Source organism: Mytilus galloprovincialis, chromosome 3 (assembly GCF_965363235.1).
Source record: "Mytilus galloprovincialis chromosome 3, xbMytGall1.hap1.1, whole genome shotgun sequence".
In the NCBI taxonomy this organism is placed as follows: Eukaryota; Metazoa; Mollusca; class Bivalvia; order Mytilida; family Mytilidae; genus Mytilus; species Mytilus galloprovincialis.
In genome coordinates, this window is record NC_134840.1 from 8389764 (window position 1) to 8411216 (window position 21453).

General features: G+C 32.5%; 1 protein-coding gene across 2 annotated transcripts in view; it reads left to right on the plus strand.

Moving 5' to 3' along the window:
• LOC143067114 (putative cysteine desulfurase) overlaps positions 1-21109 on the plus strand; it is a 32462-nt gene extending 11353 nt beyond the window's left edge. For both annotated transcript variants that reach the window (XM_076240161.1, XM_076240162.1), the window contains exons 5-21: positions 18-150; positions 1455-1520; positions 2087-2152; positions 2570-2711; positions 3150-3189; positions 4097-4155; positions 5143-5216; positions 5741-5851; positions 6160-6206; positions 6978-7182; positions 7938-8005; positions 8615-8653; positions 9200-9311; positions 12330-12485; positions 17132-17185; positions 18183-18328; positions 20284-21109. In XM_076240161.1, the coding sequence (XP_076096276.1) occupies positions 18-150; positions 1455-1520; positions 2087-2152; positions 2570-2711; positions 3150-3189; positions 4097-4155; positions 5143-5216; positions 5741-5851; positions 6160-6206; positions 6978-7182; positions 7938-8005; positions 8615-8653; positions 9200-9311; positions 12330-12485; positions 17132-17185; positions 18183-18328; positions 20284-20590 (1825 nt within the window). In that variant the 3' untranslated portion in view covers positions 20591-21109. The remainder of the gene's footprint in view (positions 1-17; positions 151-1454; positions 1521-2086; positions 2153-2569; positions 2712-3149; positions 3190-4096; positions 4156-5142; positions 5217-5740; positions 5852-6159; positions 6207-6977; positions 7183-7937; positions 8006-8614; positions 8654-9199; positions 9312-12329; positions 12486-17131; positions 17186-18182; positions 18329-20283) is intronic.
• Positions 21110-21453: the final 344 nt, after the last annotated feature.

Below are 21453 nucleotides of genomic sequence, written 5' to 3' on the forward strand. Positions count from 1 at the left end.
TGGGTTATTTTTTCAAGGCATATAATTAAAGAATGTGTGAATTGTGGCAAGAATGACGTAGCTATTTTTACTGGTAGTGGTTCTACTTCAGCCTTCCATAAATTAGCGTGGGCTTTAAAGATAAACTTGGTTAGAGTGGCTGAAGAAACGGTAAAGTATTGAGTGTGGATTTACTCTAGTCTTTGTGTTATCAATTACATGTAAAAATCATTTCAACAAATCGCTCCTAATTCAGCAATCGCATGTTGCAAGTGTAAAGGGGAAAACCGTAAAGGAAGAAAGAGAAAAGAAAATTTGTAAACCAAATCATGCAACTGTTAGAAAAGTTTAATTAACAAATGGGACGCAGTGAAATAGGTTTCTACAACAAACACGAAACAATCTCTGAAACACCAATCAATTTAAAAACCAGCTGTGTCATTTGTTTTAAAATAAACTTTCGAACTTTTTTTTATCTGAGCGTCACTGATTAGTCTTGTGTAGACGAAACGCGCGTCTGACTAAAACAAATAATAAACTTGGTAAATTTTGATAGCTACAATTTGTGTGTTTCTCTGTCCTATATATTCACCAATTTATTTGTATTGTAGTTCTTTCATGTAATGTTGTCATTTTAATAATATATTTAACATTGCCATAAAAGCGGGCGATTTGACTAGCCACAAAACCAGGTTCAACCCATCATTTTTTTCTTAAAATATCCTGTACCAAGTCAGGAAAATGGTAATTTTTATCTTATAATTCGTTTCTCTGTGTTTTTGTTGCACTTTAGTGTTTTTGTTTTTGTTTTGTAGTCCTGTTATGTAATTTTGTCATTTTAGTGTTGTATTTGACATTTCCATTTAAGCGGGAGATTTGGCTACCCACAAAACCATGTTCAACCCACCATTTTTTTTCTTAAAATGTCCTGTACCAAGTCGGGAAAATGACCATTGTTATATTATAGTTCGTTTCTATGTGTGTGACATTTTAGTGTTGTGTTTCTGTTGTGTCGTAGTTCTCCTCTTATATTTGATGTGTTTGTCTCAGTTTTAATTTGTAACCCGGATTTGTTTTTCTCTCAATCGAATTATTAATTTCGAACAGAAGTATAATTACGGTTGCCTGTATTAATCACCAGCAGTGTCATTGTTTCGAAAATAAACACTGACCAGTTTAATAACCAACAGTGTCATTGGTCAAAAATAAACACTGACCATTTTAATCACCAGCAGTGTCATTGGTTCCAAAATCAACACTGATAATTTTAATAACCAGCAGTGTTTTTTGTTCCAAAAATAAACACTCGGTCTGATTATTTCAGTAACCAGCAGTGTCAATTGTTCTTACTTCTTATTTCATTTTCTTCATAAGTTAATATATTCTAATATGCCAGTTTGTAGAAACAAAATAAAGACTAATATTGACCAAAGAGTACTCAAAGAGTAAGTTAACATATCTGAGTTTTTGTTTAGGTTGTGATAGTTGGACCATATGAGCACCATTCTAACACACTCCTTTGGAGGGAGTATGGAACACAAGTTAGTATACCAGTCTAGCTTAAATTTCAGTAAATGCATATTTTTTTGTTAATACATAAAAAATAAAAAATATAACAATTTTCACAATAGTACGTGTAATGTGTAAATAGAATGACATATATTGCATTGTTGATTGATTGATGTCAGCGCAAAATTGCCGATGAGACGACTTTCCGATAGAAACCAAATGATATAGAAGTAAGCAAATATATGCCAATGTACTGCCGTCAAAAATCGGCAAAATCCAAACCGCATAACAAGGCTTTTAAAGCCCCCGATAACAAATATAAAACAGTTCAAACAAGAAAAGTAACGATTGACTAATTTCTGAACAAAATAATGAACGAAAAACAAAAATGATAAACGACAACAAACGACAACTACTGAATTACAGGCTCTTGACTTGAAGGTTAAACATCCTTATTTTTGAAACGGTATTTGTATATTTTCCCTTTTTCAAGGTTTTTGAAATATTGTTCTCAATAGTTTCAATTGAGTATAAATTTACTTTTTTTTAAACTTCACTTTCTGGCATTTGTAGTGTGATTGTTTTTATTTGAACTCAGGTTGTTCGTATTAAAGATGATGAAAATGGTTATGTTGATATTACACATCTTGAAGAAGAGTTGAAGGTAACATATATAAATTTCCGGACTTATTTCACAGATATCAGACAGCAGCACCAATGAAAATTTATAATATGTTTCCCGGTTTAGTATGTTAATAAATATAATGTACATTGAATTTGTTTACCTTTGTCAAATCAGGGGTTCAGTCGTAGATCTTTCTACTTGTTCAAAAACATGTGTTTGCAAGCAATCAATTCATTTAAAGGTAATAGTGCAATTTGATAGAACCGATCAGCATTAAAAAACGAAGGGCTCTGATAAAATAATACCTTATTTTCAATAATAATTTTATACACATAGATATGTAGTACTTTTTTCCAAATTCATCCATGAAAGAATCATGAACGAAATAAATGGCTTCATACAAACATTTTTAAAAAACAAATTGGCTTAAAGTTTTTCGTTTATTTTGTTTTTCAGTTTTGGAAAGAGAAAAGGCAACATGTTTTAGTCGTGATGTCAGCATGCAGTAATGTCACAGGCATTCTAACAGACACAGATACCGTAGCAGTGTTAGCACACACTCACGGGGCTTTAGCTGTGTTTGATTACGCTTCAGGAGGTAATCTCTAATGATAAACGAACAACTCATTCGCCAATCTTTATATATTAGTGCCATAAACATCTGAAATCAGTGTATCTATTGAATTAAAATGTCAATTTGAATTTATTATTTCCCCCTAGAAATATGTATAAAGCTTTGCTGGAAATAAAAAAAAAACACAGTCAATTTTTGTTTTATGACACTTTCAGAAAAGGAAATCCTGAACAATTATAGGTCGGTCTAATGTTCCTTTTGCATTTTAATCAAATAAAAAAAAAAAAAAAAAAAAAACCGAGATGTTCCTCCACTTAAACGGATACACAAATTATATCATTGTTTCTATTGCTGAGTCTGACAAAAGATAAGAAATCTATATCAAAATGATGTATGTAAATATATATTTAATCTGCAATGTATAACTACATACTGTAATGTTACTATTTGTCTTTTATCAAGGTCCTTATCTGAAAATGGACATGAATTCATCAGAAAAAGGGTAAGCAATTTGATTAGTCCCTTTCCATGTAATTTTTACCTATTAAACAAGTATAAAAATCGGTTGAATAAAACCTATCACCAAAGAAATTATTAAAAGCAAGCCACTTATTTATTTTTTGAAACTGTAATAGTCTATTGCAAAATTACAGCGTTCGTTTCGCCTGTGACAAATGTCTCGGAATCAAAGAAATTATGATGCTTGAGATTGATTGTGTTACCGTTAAAAGATCTTTATGGCAGCAAAACGTCAAGTAAACTATGTGTATAAAAGCATAAGAAAATCAGATAAGATTACAATGCGTAAAATGATTGTTTTTATGCCGCACCTACGATAGAAGAGGGCCATTATGTTTCTAGTCTGTGCGTCCGTCCGTCTGTTCGTCCATTCGTTCGTTCGTTCGTCCGCCTGTCCCGCTTCAGGTTAACGTTTTTGGTTAAGGTAGTTTTTAATGAAGTTGAAGTCCAATCAACTTGAAACTTAGTACTCATGTTCCCTATGATATGATCTTTCTAATTTTAAAACCAAATTAGTTTTGACCCCAATTTTCGGTCCACTGAACATAGACAATGATGGTGAAAGTGGAGCATCCGTGTACTGGGGACACATTCTTGTTTTAATAAAGTTCTGGAGGTTTACTCCGGACCACCAACAATTTTAACGACCGTCAAAACAACAACCTAAGGTCAACCCTTCCTGATGGATTTACTACCTAAGCTTTTCTACAATAAAGTTTTTCAATCAAACTGGTCTAAAGATAGCTGTTCTGAAGTTTCGGATCAACGCTTAGTTTTTATTCTCGGTCAGTATTTAATAACTATGACCAATTGATCAATTATATGTTTGTATGTTTACCTATTGAGGTCTATTGATAATTATGGCAGTTTTGATTTATATTCTTTTGTAGTTATAAGGATGCTATCATTCTGAGTCCACATAAATTTGTTGGCGGTCCGGGAACTCCAGGTAAATGTACAAGTCAAGGTGTAGAAATCTTTTTACAATCGAAACACCATATTCTAAGTGAGTAAGTCAAGGTGTAGAAATCCTATCATTATCGAGATACCAAATCCTAAGTGAACAAATTAAGGTGTAGAAATCTGATTATAAACGAGATACCAAATCATTAGGGAACATCTCAAGGTGTATAAATCTTATTACTAATAATATACCAAATCCTAGTGAACATGTCAAGGTATGGAAATCCGATTACAAACGAGATCCCAGATCCTAATTTTTACGGCAGTGATGTAACAAAAGTGAATTAACAAAAAATATCGAACTCTAAGGAAATTCAAGAAGGAAGGTCCTTTTGATATTAAATGTCAAAATCAAAAGATCGAACACATGAAGCGAAATGAAAACTACTGTCATATTCCCGACTCGGAATAGCTTTTTTTTTAATCGCATCGGAATCTTACGCTGAATGGATTCTATAACTAAGAAGTTTATGAATTTTAACATGATCCATGTTACTCACTACATGGTCCAGTTAGATGTATTATTAGAAGGTTATCATTTTACATTGTAGAAAATTTTGTGAATACTGTTCTGTATCGGTTGTAACATTTGTTATATTTGTTAATTAGTCTAAAACATACTTGTTCAGTTTTGCTATTAAGTTGGTTTGGTCTGATATAACGTTAACTCACGTTTTACTACTTAATTTCAGTTATGATCTCACACATTTTGAGTATTTATATTTTTGATTTTCACTTGGTCTCGCTGTTCTCAGACTGCATACGATCTCTTTGTACAAATGTTTTGGGGCTGTGTGGATTTACGTTTTAGGCTGGCACACATAGTAAATTTTATCAGTTGTTATTTGTCTTTGAATTAGCTTTCAGTAACAGCAAATACTCTTATACATTTACAAATGTATGTATGTTTTTAATACGTATGATATTATCACGTAATGGAAGTATTGATACCGAAATTAGTTAACCATTTCAGGTATACTTTTCGCAAAGAAATGGATATTCAAAAATTCTGTTCCTGATAGAACTGGAGGAGGAACTGTTATATACGTAAGTCAAATGAAATAGTGAATTTACATATCATTCATTACAAATATATAGAACTTTTAATATAATCTATTGGAAATAATTTGGAGTGTGCATTTTGTACACTCCTTACTCTTCCGTTTCTGCACTTTGATTACATTCCAAATAAATTTGTGATATATTATATTTCAAGCTATTAACATATTCAAGAAAAATAAACTCTCTTTTCATTTCTATAACATACTATACATATGGAAATTGAGTAAGTTGGAATTAAAAATTCTGCAGTTCAGATGTATAAATAATTAGTAAAGATCCAAAATTTATTTTGTAAAAAGGATACGAAACAAATACATTGTTATAGCAGTAATATAGAAGATAAAAATCCAAACTTTATTTTGTTAAAAGGTGACGAAACACATACATTGTTATAGCAGTAATATAGAAGATAAAAATCCAAACTTTATTTTGTTAAAAGGTGACGAAACAAATACATTGTTATAGCAGTAATATAGAAGATAAAAATCCAAACTTTATTTTGCTAAAAGGTGACGAGACAAATACATTGTTATAGCAGTAATATAGAAGACAGAGAAGAGGGAGGGACACCAGATATCATCGGCTGTATCAGGACAGGACTAGTGTTTCAACTGAAACAGGCAAGGTTTTTACTAATGCATTGAAATAGAACCAATTTCATTCATATTTCTCTGAAAATGATGTCATGCTGCCCATCAAGGGCCCTTGGTTGGAATAATAAATAATCTTATTTTAATATTCTTACTCTTATTATTATCCAAAATATTGAACAAGCACCTATGTTATTCTATTTGACTGAATAGGAATAAAAACCCATCAACTGGTCTTCTTTACAACAACAAAAATATCGTATAAAAATCTTACACTTCTAAATGCAATCTATAAGTAAGACGTTATTATTTTTCCAATTGAAGACTTTATATTTTAGAATGTTGGTACAGATCTAATACACCATAGAGAAGAAGAGGCTTGTCAGTATGTATAATACCTAAAAAAAGATATAAAAATGAAATAAGAAGCAATTGCAAGAAAGAGGTACTGATGCTACGAATTTAATATGAATAGAGGACATGTGGGGTGTACATCAATTCGAGACCAATACACCAAAAAATAAAATAAAAAGAACGTCAGTTTTCATTTTTAACTGAAGCAAACTCTCAAAATCAACTTGCTTCTAACTAACTGGTCACCAACAATTATATCGACTCAATCTATAGATTTCAGTTAATGCATATATGTCATTTTTCTAAATGATGGTCATGTTTTGAAAACATTATGCTGTAGTAAGATATAGCTAGAGAACACATTTATTGATTTTCAATATCTGGTTAAAATTGTTTTAAACACACGACAGTTAAATACTACTGCAGCCTGGCAGTCGTGAGAGAGTGAGAGAGTGGAAAGCTCCTCTGTCTACTTTTTTTGAAGCATGATTTACAAATGAATTGATCAACACACAGTTCGCCGTCATGTATTATAAGTTATTCGATTGGGACTTTCCGGGTGTGTTTATAAATTTACGGGACTTTGCAATATCTCAATTTTGCCTTGTGATATGCTATCCAGGCTTACGAAATATTCATTTAAGGGACATGTTTTGTCTAATAATATTAATTCATATAAATCCGGAAGCGTTTCGAAAACACATATTTTCATAAAAGGTAAAAGAATACTATCATTTTTCTCGTCATTTTTAATATTACAGATTATCTATTGTATTGTGAATTTGACTTTATTTCTTTAAAGGAAAGCTTTCAATATCTGGTCGATTAATCCAAGTATTCATATTTTGGGAAGTCAAACCGCAAATCGAATACCAATATTTTCTTTTTTGACTATCCATCATGCTTCTGGTAAACTTGTTCATCATAATTTCATTTCGTTATTGCTGAATGAATTATTTGGGATACAAGCTAGAAGTGGCTGCGCATGTGCTGGTCCATATGGACAGGTAGGTTTTAAATAGTGGAATACTTTTTTCAAATATATAAAATGTTATTATAGTACATAAAAAGGATAATTGGAATCGTGAACAATATTGGAGAGGACAACAAACGACAGAAACTCCAAACTTCTTAGGAAAAATACAGCCTACAAATAAAAACAGTTACGAACAATGTCTATCCCAGACAGCCTGACTTAGTACATTCACAAAATATGTTTTGATTTTTCGGTGTTTGCGCTTACACCCCTCTTTACCTATCTAGACCATAGGTTTTACAGGTCCAAAACCTGATATAAAAAAAAGCTATACCGTCCAGCTATCATCAGAATGACCACTATTGTGAACAAGGAAATCAAAGTAGATACTAAGCAGGATACAAAAATGATTGTTACAACAAGAAACTAGCTGAGATGGTTACAGCTGCCGGTTTAGAACTGGGAAACAGGGAAAACGTTTCACCAATGAAACACCAAACCCTCCTAACAGGTTCTATGAAGTATTATCATAAAATATAGTTAAAGCCAAAAGTATTTTTGCTAGGCATATAGGTATTTGTGAGTATATTAGGTCCCAAGTGTTTCATTTATCGGAATTGTTTCTATTATTTCACATATAAAACACATTTTTAATAAGAATTCTACTGAAGATATTTCTTGTCCGAAGTTAAAATTAAATGAATATCAAAATTAGTGAGAAAGAACTAGAAGAAGGCATTATTTTTTTATATTGTTTCAATGTTGTAACGTAAATATTTCTTGTAGGATTTGATGGGCCTATCGGAACCTCTAACAAAGAAATACATTACTTATCTAAAAGATAAACGTCAGGGGTTCGTATTATTTGAATTTATAGTTTGCTTAATGTCCAATAGCTTATATTTCATTATATCTGATGAGACAAGGAGAAAAAAGTCCAATAAGTGAGTCAATAAGAATGTACAGTTCCATGAATCACTGGATGATTGGACGACCAAATAAAAAAGATAGTAAAACAAATGAATATTTGCAAATGTGCTCTGTCATCAACCTGACAGGATATAGCTACCTATTTATACATCTCACGAAGGTGGACGGATTATCTATCCCCTCATCGTAGGTTTTATTGTTAGAAGGGAGTGTTGCTCTTTGTTGAAGACGTGAAGTTTGTTTAATATTCAATCGTTATTTTGATCATGACAAACACAATCCAATGACAATTAAAAGACCTGATATATGAATAACACTAATTTATTTAATACACAAACCAAATAGGACATACCAGTAATTCTATGCAAGCACTGGAGACTCGACAAGTCGAGCACCGGCCGTACGACCAGGAAGACTGAGGCGATTTATAATAACGTTAACTATACCAATGTTCTACATTGTATAATCATATGACAATTGTATAAACTATATTCTCCATATACCCATTTAACATTTATATCTGTTTTACAAAGGTACGAAAAGAATGGACCAACAAAACTGGAAATAGTAAAGTAAGTTATTCTGATGATACTCTATATCCGTGGCTATGATATATTCGGCTTTGAGCGTTTCTGATTTAGATACATCCTTCCTTTTATTTTGCCCAATACATTTGTTCTCATCACTGATTCCAATTGATCATTTACTCTCGTCCCTTTTTCGCGACGATATTTTTTGAGTATCATCTATCAATTTATTTTAAACACCGTAGATGCCGATAAAAGTTTTAAACACTTCTATCAGGAGAGTGTCATTCATATGCAAGTTTGAAGCCAATTTAAACAGGGTAAGAAAGAACGACACCACATAATTCGGAAAGCAGCGTCAAAAGTACTCACTAATGTAGAAAGCTGTCTCAGGAGACGATCATATAGCTGTTTAATTGAACATTGCCACTCAAGAAAAGTAAAATGGCCTAACATTATCATACAATCTAACTGACAGCGGTTATATCTACTAATGTGTTAAGTTTGATTTAAAGCACACTAGTTCAAATAATGTATAATTGAATAGTTTTTCATTGCCATAAACTTTATAGATGTATATTTGATAATTAGGCCAGGATTCACCAGACTTAATCTGCCATATTTTAATGATGATGAGCACATCAATTATATAATACAAGCTGTTGACATGGTTACAAAGCATGGATGGAAACTTTTACCTCAGGTAAGGCAAAATATTTAACAATGTTCGAAATGTAGTAGAAACAATGATTTCTAGGATGATATGAGCTAACAAGGGTTTCATTGGTAATTTACGCTAACAATGCTTGCATTTGAAATATAAGATTACAATGCTTTATTTTTTTTTTATATAAGATAACAATTATTTAATTGGTGATTTAAGCTAACAATTATGTCATTGGTCATATCAGCTAACAATGCTTTCATTAGTGATATAAGCTTACAATGCTTTCGTTGGTGATATAAGCTAACAATGATTTCATTAGTGATATCAGCTAACAACGCTTTCATTGGTGATATCAGCTAACAATGCTTTCATTAGTGATATAAGCTAATATTGTGTCTTCTTTACTGTGAGGTTACACTATTGTTTCAGGTTCGGTAAAAGTTGGCGCCTATGAAACGGTACTAGATAAGGACAGCAGCAGTATACTAGTACCGGTGTTCAAAAGCCATCAATCGATTGAGCTGTCAAATTCCTGTTCACCAATTAGACTTAAATTCTCACATTCGACTTATAACATACTAAAACAAATATCCAAATAAAAAAATGTAACATAAACAATTTATGATGCATCAACTCAAAATTACGTATTAGCATTTCGTGAGTAATTTTGTCTAGACGCCTTCTAATTAACCATCGATGCGACCTTCCGAGGACTGACGACGGTTATATAGCCCGTTTCAAACATAAACATAGATATAAATAGATGGCGAGCTCGTACAATTTGATTTTTTCTAATGTATGTTTGATTTCATATTATAGGTTAAAACAATGTCTTAGTAATCGTTTTTACCTGCATAAGAATGATTTGTATATCGAATCGGTCAATGGTTTACCCTAGTTTAACTTTCAATGTTGACATTATTTTCCTTTTACTAGCTGAGCACGCCTGGTTCATGTGTAACCTATCTGTAGCAAAGAGTTTTAATCGAAGTTAACACGAATACGGACCTGATGACGTCGAATTGATAATTCAGTTTTTTAGCACGTTTTGACAAAACTGAATCGAACTGGTTGCTAAAAGCGAATTTTTATTTCACTTTCATTATTGATTGAACAATAATCTATCATATTTTTCCCTATATTTCGTGCCCCTTTAAAACGTTGAAACCCGCTTCATTAGTTTGCACCTGTCCTAAGTCAGAAACCTTATGTTCAGTGGTTGTCGTTTGTTGATGGGGCTCATTAGTGTTTCTCGTTGCTTTTTTGTATAGATTATACCGTTGAGTTTCCTGTTTGAATGGTTTAACGCTATTCATATTTTGGGCACTTTATAGCTTTATTTTTTCGGTGTTAGCCAAGGATCCGCGTTAAATGTCGTACTCTGACCTATGAGGGTTTACTTTTACAAGTTGTGACTTGGATGGAGAGTTGTCTCATTGGCACTCATACCAGATCTTCTTATATCTTACTAACAATGCTTTCATTGGTGATATAAGATGACAATGCTTTAACTGGAGAGATAAGATGGCTATGCTTTCATTGGTGAGATAAGATGGATAATGCTTTCATTTGTGAGATAAAATGAATATGGTTTCATTTGTTGTATAAGCTAACAATTCTTTAATTGGTGATTTAAGCCAACAATGTTTTCATTGGTGATATGAGCTAACAATGCTATCATTGGTGATATGAGTTCACAATGCTATCATTGGTGATATGAGCTAACAATGCTATCATTGGTGATATAAGCAAACAATGCTTTTGTTGGTGATATAAGCTTGAATTTTGACTTTCTATGTTGCTATGCCACACTATTGTGCATGTTCGTTGAAGGTTGACACCAATTAAAGGTGTACTAGATAAAGGCAACAGTAGTAAATCGGTGTTCTAAAGTCATAAATCGGTTGATGTGTGAAGTTCATGTTCACAGATTTAACTCAAATTATAATATTCATACTAAAAAGTATATCCAAATAAAAAAAGTATAAAATTAACAATTAACGATGCATAAACTCAAAATAACGCATCAGCATTTCGTGTGCATAGAATGCATAAATGTCTCAAGGTTTATTGTTTATTTGGCAATAGTATCAGTGAAGATCGTTTTCATTTTCTGATTGGTTGAACACAAATGCAAATTTTCACGATTTCATTTTGGCTAGAATGCATAGCAACGTTTTCCTGAATTAAATTGTTTGTATTCACCTCATCAGAAAATCAAATCAGTGAATGATATTATGGCCAAATAAACTAATGAATGTTAAACGTTTCTACATCTTATGGTATTTATGTTATAACTCGTTTATAAAAATTCTCGGTAATATTGTTTTGAAAAATATCGATTTTAGTTGAAATGATTGGACCTTTTTTGAATGGGAACTCACTTGTGTCCGCTAACTGTAGTATCAGAGTAATAAACTCCATTTATTTAGATGTGGTCTATTGTGTCGTTTGACACACATTTGTAACATATTTGTTTGTTTTTAAGTGATAAAGATTATAACACAATGGTTACTGCTGTATATTTGACATGTTTACCTATTATGTCTGTTTGTTTTGTTCATGCATCATTGACAATATAATTGGATTTGATGAGACTGTCATACAAGTGAGAGGTTTAGCTAGCCATAAAACCAGGTTCAATCTTCAATTTTCTACATAAGAAAATGCCTGTACCATAAGTCAGGAATATGGCAGTTGTTATCAATTCCTTTGATGTGATTGGGCTTTCGAGTTGTTTGCCTTTTGATTAGGGATTTTCTTTTTAAATTTTCCTCGGAGTTCAGTCTTTTTTTTTTTTTTTTTATTATTTTACCTTTTGCTTTATCGTCATTTTATTTTTAAATGTCAACGTCATCTGAAGGTATAATAGGATAGGGTTATGATAGCAATGATTTCTTAACTGTTACGTCAACGTCATCTGAAGGTATAATAGGGTAGGGTTATGATAGCAATGATTTCTTAACTGTTACAGAACCAAAGTACTTAAAAAATGTTTAAGCATTCTCGGCTATGTTAAAAGTGTCTTAATTATGGTTTCCTGTTTGTCATTAGTATACCTTCGATGGACAGTCTGGGACTTGGCATCAGAGAGCAGAAGGTCATATGGACGTAAATACACTAATTCGTCTACGAGATCTTGACTTCAATCACAAGAGGCATTTAGACTCGATGACGAACTCTACAGTAAAGAAAGGACCTTCATTTAAAGTAAGCAATATAAATATAAACAAACGATGAGGATTTTATGAAACGACATGTTTTCCAGGAATAACTGTTTAAGTATGGACTTTTGGTAAGTCAATTATATATATGAGTCTAAATTGAAAACTACGTTCAAACCTATGATTGCGTTGGATAAAAACCGCAATTTTTATACGTGTGCATGTAAAACAAATTTCGTTGTAGAAGGGTCTAAAAACGGGCACAAACAACATTTTCCAAAAGACCAAAAAAAGTGAAAAATTATATTTAAACAGAACGCATTTTACTAACAGGTCGAACAACTGATGTTCTTTAACCGTGCTGACTGCCATTGGCGATTGCCAAATAAAATTGATCACAAGATTTAACAAAATGGATCCTAATATGAATTTAATACTAAACAGAAAAAAAATTTAACTTGTGGCCACGATGTTATGCCACAAACATACGGTGTCAATATTTTTTTAGTACACCAGATCCGGATTTCGACAATAAATGTCTCTTCAGTGATGTTAGGGATCGAAACGGTATTTGGAAGGCCATATAAAAAGTATCCTCATTTTTAGAAAAAAGTACCCTCATTTTTAGATAAACTCTTGAATTTTAAGAGTCAATATAGGATGAACGGATCATATAAACCGGAGTGAATATATATATATGTATACTTAGTATATATGTTAGCGGCAATAAGTGAAATTGGGCATTAAGCTTAAATCCTAGGCAATAAGCTAACGCCTAGGCATTAAGTTATTGCCTGAAATTTTCAGCCATTAAACTTATTTCCTGAAATCTGATGATGATTATTCATCCTATTGCCGAACATAATTTTAGGCAATAATTAAACTCTGGAATTTATGCATATTTGGTTATATATTCTTGATTTAAAGTCGTTTCTTAATTATATTTCTAATATTACATGTATAAATATACATTCATTTGATAGATCTTCAAATTTAGTAAGTTTAGTAATTTTAGCAGTTAAAAAACAGAATTTACTCATACAAATACATTCATGTTTTTGAAGTATTACAAAATATTAAAAAGATGGGGGGAGGGGGGGGGGGGAGAGAGATTCTTAAGTGTAATTGTAATATTTATTTGAAAATTTGCACACTTCACTAATCGAAGCTTGAACTGGTTAAAAGTTGACAAAATTACGATAAGATATTTGCTCACATTATTTTCCATTTTTCTTTTATTGGATAAGTAAATTTTCTTAACAGTTCCGCAATTTTTGATAACAAAATGGTTTCAACACAAATTTCTATCAAGTTTTTATATTTATAAATTATTATTTGATGCGCATAATATAAATAACATATTTTATTAGTGATTTTATTTCCGTTCTCTTGTGGACAGTTGTCTCATTGGCAATCATACCACATCTTCTTTTTTATATATAGGATGAAACTGGGTCCTGTAGTTTTGCCTTGGTAAATTAAGATTTTTTTTTGCTTATATATATATTCAAACGTAGAAATAAAATAAGTTGAAGTACTTAGTATTTATATGAAAGATGCATGAGATTTGCCTTTGAACTTTTAAGTATGAAACCAAGACACATCGAATTCAGTTCCCTGAAAGCATATAATGATTTAACCGATTATATATTTAATTTTAACTATTTACAGTTTTTTCAATTCTTATATAAAACATAGTTATATATTTTTTTAACCTATAGTTTGTTGCAAAGTGTTTCAATGTACAATTATAATATCAAAATTATTTATTACCCTTTAATTCAAGGATGTTCACCTCTGAGAAGCCAAAAATTTCTAGAATTAAAAACTTTTTTCTAAACCTGATTTTTAAGTGTATAATAGTTATCAAAGGTACCTATAAGTCTTAACAAGTCATTGGTGAAGAAAAAAAATCATATGGTTGTGCACTTCTTTTTTTGCTATGAACCTTTGAAAGTATCCAGTTTTGATGATTTTCCATCCATGAAAGGTCCGACGTATACATCCTTAAAACTAATAATTATTTTTTAAAATAATTAATCGGTTTTTATTAAATTAAGTTGCTTGTTAAGTTGATACATTTTTTTCAATTTTTTCATCTGCTATTTTCTTTTACGCCAATACCTAGGACATTCTAGTTAATATAATTATGAAAAGAGAGGCGAAAGATTCAAGAGGAACAGTCAAACTCATAAATCGAAAATAAACTGACAACACTATGGCTTAATTAGTTATCAAAGGTACCAGGATTAAATAATTTAGTACGCCAGACGCGCGTTTCGTCTTCATAAGACTCATCAGTGACGCTCATATCAAAATATTTATAAAGCTAAACAATTACAAAGTTGAAGAGCATTGCGGTATGAACTATCTTTAAAATGGCTAAACAGACAAATAACTGTACATAAGAAATAACATAGAAAACAATACGAAGCCCATCAAAAAAGAGAATATCTTATAGGACTGATCTTAGGACAGTTTCGATAAACAGGCCCCAGTTATCAAAATGTTATTATGTAACAAATATATTTTTATTTATAAAAATAAATGTCTTTTATTTACACTCATTTATATTTTAGTATAATGCCTGCACTCATTTTTCAGGATTTAAGCTTACATCCTAGGATTTAAGACTAATGCCTGACATCATTTAGGCAATAGACTTACTGCCTAGGCGTTAGCTTAATGCCTAATTTCACTTATTGCCGCTAAGTATATATATAAGTACGTCTGAACCAGTGACAACTCTTCAACAGATTTATCCATCGGATCACCAGCAATGATGGTGATACATGGCTGTGTACATTCTGTATATACAACTCGTCTAAACATCAACCCAACAATGTTAGATCTGATGAAGCTTTCGGTAGCCCGGTGTTACCTCAGTAGCATGGGCGAGGGAAGAATAAAAAAAATTGCGAAAGCAAATTAACAGATCTAATATTGTTGGGTTGATGTTTAGACGAGTTGATGTTTGTTGTATATATATACAGCCATGTATCACCATCACTGCTGTTGATCCGATGGATAATCTGTTGTAGAGTTGTCACTGGCTCAGACGTACTTCTTAGTTTGCATGATTTTTTTATTAGTTGTTAGTGGCTTTGAACTAGCTGTCAGATAACTGCGAGTACTCTCAGATCTGTTCATTGTGTCTTTTTGTGTCGGGATGTATAAGTATCGGGCCACGTCCACTTGTATTTTATTCCATCTGATGAGTTTAGCCTTTTTCAACTGATTTTTATAGTTCGTTCTTATGTTGTACTGTTATACCACTGTCCCAGGTTAGGGGAGGGTTGGGAGCCCGCTATCATGCTTAACTCCGCCACATTATTTATGTATGTGCCTGTCCCAAGTCATGAGCCTGCAATTCAGTGGTTGTCATTTGTTTATGTGTTACATATTTGTTTTTCGTTCATCTTTTTTACATAAATAAGGCCGTTAGTTTTTAAGTTTGAATTGTTTTACATTATCTTATCGGGGCCTTTTGTAGCTGACTATGCGGTATGGGCTTTGCTCATTGTTGGAGGCCGTACGGTGACCTATAGTTGTTAATGTCTGTGTCATTTTGGTCTTTTTCTGGATAGTTGTCTCATTGGCAATCATACCACATCTTCTTTTTTTATATATTATATATATACAACTCGTCTAAACATCAACCCAACAATGTTAGATCTGTAAATTTGCTTTCGCAAATTTTTTGTTCTTCCCTCGCCGGGATTCGAACCCATGCTATTGAGATATCGTGACACCAAATCGTCTGCACTGGAGCCGTCACGCTAGACCACACGACCACCTTGGCTTCACAATTATAAAGCTTTCAGTGGCCGTGTGTTACCTGTCCTCGTCAGTTTTAATGTAGCGTCGTACTACAGTACATGATTTACATGTAATAAGGCATTGAGATGTTATTGTTACAGATCAGCTCAATTATCTATAGTAAAGGATCCTACAAATTAATGTAAGATACAGTCACAGAAAATAATTATATTTATAAGTACGTCTGAGTCAGTGACAACTCTACAACAGATTTATCCATCGGATCACCAGCAATGATGGTGATACATGGCTGTGTACATTATGTATATACAACTCGTCTAAATATCAACCCAACGATGTTAGATCTGTAAATTTGCTTTCGCAAATTGTTTGTTCTTCCCTCGCCGGGATTCGAACCCATGCTACTGAGATATCGTGACACCAAATCGCCTGCACTGTAGCCGTCCCGCTAGACAACACGACCACCTGGGCTTCCGACAATAATAAAGCTTTTGGTGGCCGTGGGTTACCTTTCGTCGTCAGTTTTAATCTAGCGTCGTACTACAGTACATGATATATAAGGCATGGAGATGTTATTGTTACAGATCAGCTCAATTATCTATATATAAAAAGTCAAGAACAGAACCAATATATTTCGCCCGTCTTATTTGCACGAGAAAGCTATAATATGTTTTTATGCAATTACGAAGCAGCATTTTCAACCTTTATTTCAATTTGATTTAAAGGTAATTTATTAATTCCAGAATTGATTGTAGCTTGATTAATATTCATGTTACTTCATGAAGATCGAAATACATCGAAAATATCATTCCTATATTGTTTGTCATTAAATGGAACGAGCAATCAATCTAAGATGGGCCTGGCATTTTATTTTGTTTTTTTATGTGCAGAATTACTATTTTGTGTTTTCAGGAAATTTTGAATAAAGCTCAGAAACTGTTTAAAGATACAGAAACAAGTTCTAAGGCATGTAACAAAATAACACATCTCAAATCATTAAGGCTCAAAAGACAACATCAAAAAACAAACACTATACAAATGACTAAATAGAAAACTATAATCTGAGCAACACGAATCCCACCTGGGGGTGATCTCTATGTTCCTGGTGATGAGAAAATAAATTAAAAAAAAAACTATTTAAACTGAAGGTAAGTTTTAAAATACTTACACCTCAAAATATTGTACATTTAATTGCTCACATCTACGTTATTGTGACATACTTCATCTCCTTAATTTTAAATGTAAAACTTTTCCAAAGTTTGCAGCAGCGTTAGTGAATGTTTTTTTAATTGCATGCTATTCTTTTTTTCTGTCATGAGATTTTTGTGATCTTTTGCAAGTCTTCGTTTAATCCATCATTCACTTGACTAATGGACATATTATATAAACATTTTCATATAATAGTATATTTCTCTCTGTATGTTTCAGCGATGCGTATGCATCTTAAATTATTACGTACTTTTATTAAAAAACAGAAAAATAAAACTTATTAGTAATTTACTAATGTTGTACAGATTGTAAAGTGCATCTCAATTTTGTGTGGTTTTGTTATAAGTGTTGTAGTATAGAGAAGATAGTCAACCGATTTATAGTGTAAGTATAGGACAATGACAACAACAATCAAAACCAAGGAATAAACAAAGACTCACAAAACCAAAGGACATTTACATCAACAGTTATAAATAATAATTAAGAAACAACACGAACTCCACTAAAAACCGGGAGTGAAATCAGGTGCTCCAGAAGGGTAAGCATTTCCTGCACCGTATACGGCACCCGTCGTGTTATTTCTTTGTAGATACGAAATAATAGCCTTCTCTATCTTTGTATTTGTTTTCTTAAAGTGATAATGTCTTATGCATTGTTGTTTTGTTCTCTTTTTTCAAAAGTGTTTATTAAACAAAAAAGTTGCACATTTTTATGATATTTATGTTCTTTTTTATTTGATAAAACTAAATTTCAGATCCCAAATGTGTCAGATACAAGGTTTTCAAGAGATGCTCTGCCCCGAGAGCGGTGTTATCGCTGGTTTCTCACACCAGAAGAAGCTACAAAAATGTTGTCAAATTCTGACCTCCCTGTGACCGGATTCAGGAAAAGGAGATACAGGTAAGATGTAGTGTCATGATATTTTAAAAAGAAAAATAACAAAGCTATGGATTGACATAGATTTAAATTTGAACTAAGAACTTCTATACACCTATACATACTTGATTTTTTCACTTTGTGTGATTTTAGTGTACCGTGATATATAAAAACTGTACAAAGGCTGTAAACTGATGTGTTATCTATACTATTAAACGAGAAGACCTCATTTTGTGTGTCGCTTCTCTTCCTTCCACTATAAATTAATCATCATGCCTCTGCGTTCTATAGATAACATGCATAGTCGCATTTGTCATCCATTCTTATGACTATTCAGATTGAGTTATTTTTGGAGAAATACGACAAAAAGGAGTCCGGATATTGATTCCGTCATCAGAATGACTTTTAGTCTTAGATAAGACTTCCGGTTTGACACATGCACAAGTACGACCAATCGTATGACAGATAACAAAAATGAAAAATAAATAAGACAATCAGAGCGTTCTCCATACCATGGTGTTTAGATCGCAAGAACCACAAGTATTATACTTCCTTAGAGAGGACAATTATTTTTCGCGTTTGTCTACATGTTAACTAAGATATACACTACTTTAATATGTAGAGACACTCTGTAGTCAGTCTACTGTTTTCTTTGAAATGTTTACTATTTACGGGTCATACCAGTTGCATATATATTAAAATAATTAAAACATGTGGAAACAAGATTATGTCCATGGTACACGGATGCCACATCGGCTCTATATATAAGTTCGAGTTGATTCGACTTCAACTTCATCAAAAACTACCTCGACCAAAAACTTTAACCTGAAGCGGGACAGACGGACGAACGAACGCACGAATGCACAGACTAGAAAACATAATGCCCATAAATGGGGCATACAAATTTATTGTCAATTGTGAAAGTAGTGATTTGGCATAAATGAAAGTAGGGAAGAGATTAGAGGGAGGCAGGACCTTTTTTTTGACGTTGGAATCGGGTGTTTTTAAGATCGGGATTTAGGGATCCGGGAATATTTTTTCGATTTCGGAATTTCGGAATATGAATTTCTTTAAATTCTGCATCTCGGGATTTCATGTTTTTAAGCCCGGGATTTCGGGATCAGGACCCCTCCGACCACCCCTCAAATTAGCCGTAGTCGGTCTTAGTCATTTATAAAAAAGATTCATATCCTATTACCATTGGCATGTTAATAAGGCCCTCAAAAGAAAAAGCACTGATGGATTGTCCTCGAAGCATATTTTATTAGACTAATAATGGTCTATATGTAAGCAGTTACATTTATTTCATGTTTGAAGCGGTGCAAATTTTTAATTTAATTTGACTTTTACCAAAAGATGCTTTGTAACCAAGGAGAAGAATAATTGTGGTCTGAGGCCAGAAACACAAAAATAATTGAATTTAACCGAAAGAAAACAAATATCGGACTTTTGAAAAAGGAAGAGGGCTTTTGATACCTTTTATGAAATTATCGATACATACTATCTTTTTACAAAAAATCATCCTACTACAGTTCACAAGCTGTATATGCCCGCGATTTCGCGGGTGTGTTCTAGTACTTAGGTATATGAACAATATTAAGAGAATGTCAAAGATTATAATGGGGTTTTCTAAAAATATGTATGCAATCTGTTTTCGTGCACTCGATTACTGTTTTATTGTGACCGTCTTTGTAAACTCAAAACAAAAGTTTGGAACACCAAAATTTCTTATTATTGTCGATTAATAATACCATATGACATATTTAGATGATGAGGGTTGTTTTAACAACCTTGACTACCCATGAGGGTCTTGCACGGTCGGTATGGTTCATTGGCTAAATAAATGATATAAATATGGTTTAGGACATTTTATGAGGAAAACATGGTTATTCTTTTCATAAATCTCTGTTACAGTTCGAAAAATTCAATCCTTTCGTTTTGTCGTATTCATTGATTTATGATTGATATATTTTCTGCAGACATCCATTTAAAGTAGTCCAAGCTGTCTTAGAATCACACAGTGTTGATATTACAGAAACATTTCGCAAAGGACACTCGACCGACAGATCTGAGAAATCAATTGGCAGCAAAAATTCTAAAGACAGCAATAATAACAGTGAATCAGATGTTTTTGTAAATTCCCTTCGAACTGAAGACAGAAAGGGGAATTCCTTTGTAAATAAACAGATTACTTTGAAAAAACGATTTTATAGTGATTCCGATGTGCTTAGTCACTTTGAACCAAGGAGTATCAAGCATAGCAGTAGGGTTAAAAAGGATTTATAACAGAAGAAGAAGAAGAACATTTTATTTTCCTAATCATGGACATGAAGATGATAAACATCGATGATTCAGCTGATGAATCCATTAAATTACATAAAATTAGTCATTTATAAAGAAAGAAACAATCTAATTAAAAACCGATCTCTCATCGCTCCTGTTTCTGATATGTCGCGTGGGAGATCTAACGAAACCGGCTTTGAGGTCACATGTGAGTGAACTAAAAGTTATGAATTTATAATGATATGCAAATGAGTTGACGACTTATTAATAAGCCAATCAAAAAAGTTTATGAATTATTTTGACTGACGATTTTGTCGTAAATAAAATGAGTTACATCCCTTTACCTTACGTTAAACTTCCAAGATCGTGGAAGACTCAATCTCATTGGTCGAAAAAGACACACCTACGAGGTCACTCACATGTGACCTCAAAGCGGGTTTCGTTAGATCTCCCACGCGACATATCAGAAAACGGGAGCTATGAGAGATCGGTTTTTAATTAGATTGAGAAAGAAACGACATGTACAGCTTGTATTTAGCTAAGTTTCTAAATCTTGTTCTGTATTTGTATATTTATATTTACCTAAAAAAAAACAACATTATCTTTATTATTATCATTCCCCTAACAACGGAGTTTGCTCTCTATTTAGCTGTCTGTCTGTCTGTCTGTTTTTGATTTTGCCCTCATAAGCAAGATCATTCAAAATCAAAAAGTGAAAGATGGCCCTGGCTAACGTATAACCGGTTAACGTATAGACTATTTGAATTTCACTTGCAAGTGAATAATTCATCATCGATGTTTATTAAATTATTATAATAAAGAAGATGTGATATCATTGCCAATGAGACAACTCTCCACAAGAGATC